At 54.4% G+C, this 6,397-nt stretch overlaps 1 protein-coding gene across 6 annotated transcripts in view; it reads right to left on the bottom strand.

Moving 5' to 3' along the window:
• Positions 1-5,733, bottom strand: part of BRF1 (BRF1 RNA polymerase III transcription initiation factor subunit) — a 71,616-nt gene extending 65,883 nt beyond the window's left edge. For 3 of the 6 annotated variants that reach the window (XM_049706750.1, XM_049706749.1, XM_033421692.2), the window contains exon 1: positions 5,184-5,733. In XM_049706750.1, the coding sequence (XP_049562707.1) occupies positions 5,184-5,367 (184 nt within the window). In that variant the 5' untranslated portion in view covers positions 5,368-5,733. The remainder of the gene's footprint in view (positions 1-5,183) is intronic. The other 3 variants (XM_033421715.2, XM_049706751.1, XM_004262457.4) reach the window with 1 other exon arrangement.
• Positions 5,734-6,397: the final 664 nt, after the last annotated feature.

Genomic DNA, 6,397 nt, shown 5'->3' on the forward strand with positions numbered 1-6,397 from the left:
TGAGCCCTGCAACCTGGTGGGGGCGGGGGCGCTTCTCGGCCACTCTGGGCACTGAGGACAGAGCCAGCAGCACCAGCACCCCAAGACCACAGACAGAAAAGCAGCACAAAGCCCCGTCCTCCAGTCCGCGCACGATCCCTCCCACATGGGTAAGCAAAACCTTTCCTAAGTCTGTATTCATTTTATTTAAAGTGAGGGGTTTCTGTCACTGCTGTGAAACTCCTTTTAAGGGGGGACAACTGCACAGGTCCAGCTGGGCGGTTCCAGGACGGAAGAGAAATCCAGTGGCCCCTCGACCTGAGCTCGGACGTTGGCATAACTCCCCTAAGGCACCCGAAACACTCAGCAAGTCCACATTGAGCCCCGGGCAGGGGGCCGTGGCCGGACACAGACCTCTTGCGGTCGGTGATCAACAGCTAAACAGTGGCGGCAGCCTAAACTTCTGTCAACCAGACACAGCTCCTGAAGAGCCTGTTTCGTCACGATTAAGAGTCTGATTATGGAAACCACGCAGCATGCAGCATGGCAGGTGATAAAAGCAGCAAATGACATTTTAGGAACAACATTCCTCTCACGCAAGTGCCTCCAGGACAAAACTCGGCCATTTCCTGAGAGCAGGTCCCTTCCCGCAGGGACTCAGTGGGGCTCTGAGGGGCCACAAGATAGAAACAGAGATGCAGAACCTCTGAAACTCCAGGACCAGAGCTTGCCCAGGACACCTGGTAGGCTGTGCCCGAGAGAACCCTCTCCGGGCAGGGCACAAGCCAGGCAGAGGGCAGGTGGGTCTGCTGTTCTTTAGGACCCAGGGAGCTGCCCCAGCGAGCAAGAGAGGCTCCACCCCCACCAGAGCCGGGCACCAAACCTTCCTCATCGTTTTACGCATGGAAAGCACCTCATTACTCATAACCACGAGAACACTAGCACTTACAGACACCTTGACTTCAGGGACAAAGTTTGCAGCGATTAAAAGCTGTGGTCATGGAACCCATGGGGGTGCACCCCAGAAGAGGAAGGGAAGGACCCAGGGAAGCAGGAGCTCCCTCTGCCTCTGGGTTTCATCCTGGGGGAGCAGCAGGTACAGCTCCCGGGAGGGGCCCACGGGCTCACTGTGCACCATCAACTGCAGGGGACACCCAGGGGAAAGACCTGCTGTCCTCGAGACCTTCAGCACCGACACCAGGGACGGGATGCTGGCGTGGGCCTGTGCCAGGAAGCCCTACTCCGCCCCTGAGCTCCTTGACGCTCTGGTGAGCCCTTCCCCCATGACTCAGCAGGACCCTCCTCAGGCCCGCAGAGGCCCAGCTGCCCCAGCTCTGCCCACCACCTTGCCATCCTGCAGTCCTCACATCCATCCCTTCTCTCAGCCACGCCCATCCCCTCACCAGCTGCCCATCAACTGAAAGACACAGCCCAGGCGTCCCCAGCACCACCCTAGCTGCCACCACTCTGCGAGTCCAGCCTGGGACGCTGGACTCACACTTTGCCGATCCTCAAACATCTACCAGGGGACCCAGGGGGACTGGGATTCTTCGCCTCTGGACCCTGGGCCTGGGTCACAGTCAGAAACCCAGCTGGTGACAGGGCCGCTGGCCACAGGGCCCTGACGTCTAATTTACATATTCTCAAGTGAACTGAGGAGCTAACCACCCACCACTCCTTCTCAAAGAGTAAACAAGAACGCTTAAGAAAGACAGCGGCCCTGGGCCCTGCACAAGGGCACCCCAGAGAGAAGGCCCAGCTTCCAGGATGAGGCTGGAGCGAAGGAAGAGCTGGGGGGCCAGCTGGGCATACACTCCGCACCAGGCAGGCTGACAGCAGCCAGAGCCGACTACCAGGGCGGCTGCTGTTGTGATGGGGAAGGGAGGAGGCCAGGAGTCTGGGAGGGATCCACCCAGGGGAGGGAGGGGCTGCTGGAGGAGGCGGCGCCCCTCGCCCCTCCCTCTCCGCCCTCTACACAGGAGCTGAGAACCCACAACCCCTGCAGCGCTTCCCTCCAGAGAGTGAGCCCACCGGACAGAGCCAGCCCGGGTTCATACCACCTTTAAATCACACCACCAAAGGGCACCCAGCTCTGAGCCTGTGCTCACAGGCCGTGGGACCAACGTCACTGCCCACAGGTGGCAGCACATCTCTCACGTCCAGGACTCCTCTGCACCCAGCTTTGTCGTCTGCAGTGAGGACAGGCTGTCATCAGGTACAAGGGATGCACTCAGCACAGTGCCTCCCATGGGAAACCCTAAGTGTCAGCTACTATGATTATTCCTTCTTACTGTCGTTGTTACTCTCTTCCCAACAGGCATCAAAGTCTTGGATGACTGAGGGGGCAGTTTGGCAACATGTGACAAAGCTGCAAACACAGTGCCAGGGAGACTCCGCCACAGCAGTCCCAGGAAGTTGCTCAGGAAGGACACAGAGACGAAAAAAAAACAAAGAACAACAAAAAAAAGAACACAAAGACGTGTGCCATGCAGAAAACAGGAGGAAAAAAGCAATGAAACCCCAAACCGGTTCTTTGGAAAGATCAAAAAAATTGATAAACTTCCAGCAGGAGAAATAAAGGGAAAAAGAGAGAAAGATGCAAAACACCAATATCTGAAAGGAAAATGAGACACCACTACAGACCCTGCGGACACCCAAAGAATAAGGGAATAGTACCGACAACTCTACATGCGTAAATTCAGCAACTTAGATCAAATGGACCAAATCCTCAAAACGACAAACTCACCCGACATGAAGGAGATACTCTAAAATATAAATAAAAGCTACAACTATTAAAGAAACTGAACCTGTAACTAAAAACTTCTGAAAAAGAAACCTCCAGGCCCAGATAGCTACACCAGTAGATTCCACCAAACAGTCAAAGGAGAAACAACACCAATTCTACACAATCCTTCCGGAAAACGGAAGAGAAGGGAACATTTCCCAACTCATTCCAGGAGGCGCATTACCTTGATATCAAAACCAGACAAAGACATTACAAGAAAATTGCACACTAATATACCACATGAACATAAATGTAAGAATCCCCAACAAAATATGAACAAATCTAATTTAGCAACACATACAAAGAATAATACCCAGTGATCAATTGGGTTTACCCTAGGAATGCAAAGCACGTTGAACATTCAAAAACCAGCCACACTGACAGACCAAGGAAGAAAAACAAAACTCATCATCCACTCATGATAAAAACTTTCAGCGAACTAGGAGTGGAAAGAGAACTTCCTCAACTTTACTGATGAAGAACAGGTACCAAAAACCTATAGCTAACATCATATTGCGTGGGAGGAGAGTGAATGCTTCCCTCTAAGACTGGGAAGAAGGCAAGCATGTCTGCTCAAAAGCAAGAAACAGAAACAAAAGAAAGAAAACAGCCCCTATTTATAGATAATATGATTGTCTACATCAAGAATCCCAAGGAATCTATTTTTAAAAATACTCCTAGAACTAATAAGTTTAGCAAGCTCACAGGAAACAGGCCAATGGCAGAAATCAACCGTATTCCTATATGCCAGCCATGAACAACTGAAAACTGAATTTCTGAAAAATACTATTGACAACAGCTCTATTTGGGTCTCAGGTAAACATCTAAAATATGTACAGGAGCTATATGCTGAAAACTTCAAACGATGATGGAAGATCAAAGGAAACCTAATGAATGGAGAGACATCTGTGCTCATGGACTGGAAGACACAATATAGTAACAATGTCAAATCTCTCCAAATTTATCAAGAGATTTAATGCAATTCCAGTCAAAGCCCCAGCAAGATTTTTTGTAAATATAGACAAACTTATTCTAAAATTGAATGAAAAGGGAAGGGAACTACAATAACTAAAACAATTCTGAAAAGGAAGAGCAAAGCTGGAGGAATCACAACATCTGATTTCAAGACTTACTACCGGGGGATTCCCTGGTGGTGCACTGGTTAAGAATCTGCCTGCCAATGCACGGGACACGGGTTCGAGCCCTGGTCTGGAAAGATCCCACATGCTGCGAAGCAACTAAGCCCATGTGCCACAACTACTGCTCCTGTGCTCTAGAGCCCACGATCCACAACTACTGAGTCCGCGTGCCTAGAGCCCATGCTCTGCAACAAGAGAAAAGTACAATCCATGAAAGAAAAAAAATCAATAAAGTGGACTGCATCAAATTTTAAAACTTTTAATCAAAATTTTAAACTTCTGCTCTGCAAATCACGTATCTAACAAAGGACTTGTAACTACAATATTTAAAGAATGCTCAAAACTCAACAGTAAGGAAACAAACAACCTGAATATAAAATGAGCAAAAAGCTACCTGAACAGACATTTCAGCAAGGGGGTTAGGGATGGCAAATAAGCACATTAAATGCTGTTTAACATCCCTATGCATTAGGGAAATGCATCAACACGGAGATGAGGCACCACAACACACTACAAACACACCCAAAATATATATAAATACTGAGACAACACCAAGTTCTGGTGAAGCAATTAATGAGAATGCAAAACGGTGCCAGCCACATTGAAAATCCATTTGGTGGTTTGTTATAAAGTTAAACATACGGCTACCATCCACTCCTGGGGAACCACCCTAGAGAAATGAAAACCTATGTCCACGGAAGAAGCCATCCTCGAAGTTTTTAGCAGCTCTATTCATAATCACCCCCAACTGGAAACAAACCAAAGGTCCTTCAGCAAATCGTGGGCCGTGCACAGGAAGGAGCCCAGATCCTCGCAACAGCCTGGGCGAATCCCAAAGGCACAGGGCTGAGGGACAGATGCCAGTCTCCGAAGGTGGCCCACGGGCTGGTTCCATTTACGCGGCCTTCCTGAAAAACAAGACTGCAGGGACGGAGGGCAGCTGCCGCTGCGGGGAGGCGTGGGGCTGTGGAACTCTATCCTCGCTGTGGTGTTACTCGAATCCAAATGTGTTTAAATTCATACAACTGTAACCCGAAAGGAGCTGGATCGACTATGATGACTGAGAGAGGGGACGCGCTGACGTCCCCGACCCCCAGATTCAAACAACTGTCCCCCCAAGGAGCGAAGGGACTGCGCTGAGGGGGATGGGCCACGACCCCGACCCCGGGCCGCATCCTGTCCCCTGTTCCGGTAAGTTCCGTTACTAAAGCCAGAACCGCACACGCACGGAGGCCACTGGCCACGCGGTCCTCCGCCCCGCCAGCCCCGCCGGGACCCACCGTCCAGCGACACGAACTGGCCCACGGCCGACGAGCCTCCGCCGCTGTTCTCCACGAACTGCACCTCGGACACGATGATGTTGTCCTCGAGCACCGAGCCGCAGCCGGTGCACACGGCGTCGCCGCGCGCCGCGTCCAGCTCGATGTCGGTGCCGCCGCAGCCGCGGCACACGCGGCCAGTCATGCCGGCGGCTCCAGGCCGGGCCCCCGCCCGCCGGCCCCGGCCCCAGTCAGCCCGCCGGCCCGCGCGTCCGCCGGGCCCGTCCGCGGGCCCGTCCGCAGCCGCGTCCGCGCCGCCCAGACTCTCGCGAGGCCGCCGCCGCCGAGCCCGCCGATTCGCAGCGGCAGATTCGCCGCGCGGGCCGGGACGGCGCTGCCCGCCACGGTCGCGCCCCGCGGAACGGGCACGGGCTCCGGGGCCGCGGCGAAGACGCGACTACTCGAACCCGCGGCCTCCGGGCCAGGACGCAGCCACCAGGTCTCGGAACTTGGGACCTACAGTCCGCAACGGCAGCGCGCCAGCAGCAGGAGGAAAGGCTGAGCGGCCTGCGGGGGCGGGGCCAGATGGGCGGGACCGCGGTTTGTGGGCGGGGCCTTAGGAGCGAGAGCAGGGGAGTGGTGGGCGGGACCTGAGGGCCTTATGGGCGGGACCAGGGACTGTGGGCGTGCCTTGTGGGCGGGGCCTCAGGCGGGGTCTGAGAAGCAGAGCTCTGCGACGGATTGGCGCAGGTTGAGGGTGGAGACCCTCGCCCGGGACCGCCCGCCACCGCCCGCCACCGCCCGCCCCTCCCTCTGGGCTTGTGGGCAGGCTCCGCGGCTCTTAGTGGCTCCGCGGGCTCCGTCTGGCGGTGCCCTTACGCCCCCATGCAACCCCGCCCCCTGTTGTGTGGACCCCCCCCGTGTCTCCCCACCCCCTGACAGTCACTTGTGCCACCTGTGGTTACCGGTGTCATCACGTTTCTGTGTCCCTCTACCCGCGCCCTCAGTTACCTTCAGGTGCCATTCACGGTCGCCGAAACACCCATGCGGTCCCCGGGAATGAGCCTGAAAAGAAATGTGCAAGACGACATTTTTTTTTTTTTTTTGGCCGCGCGGCTTGCGGCCTTTCAGTTACAGGGACCGAACCCGGGTCGCGGGAGTGAAAGCCCAGAATTTTAACCGCTAGGCCAACGGGGAACTCCCAAGACCACGTTTTTCAAAAACCGTTAAACCTT

The sequence above is a fragment of the Orcinus orca genome, chromosome 2, assembly GCF_937001465.1.
Source record: "Orcinus orca chromosome 2, mOrcOrc1.1, whole genome shotgun sequence".
Classification (NCBI taxonomy): domain Eukaryota; kingdom Metazoa; phylum Chordata; class Mammalia; order Artiodactyla; family Delphinidae; genus Orcinus; species Orcinus orca.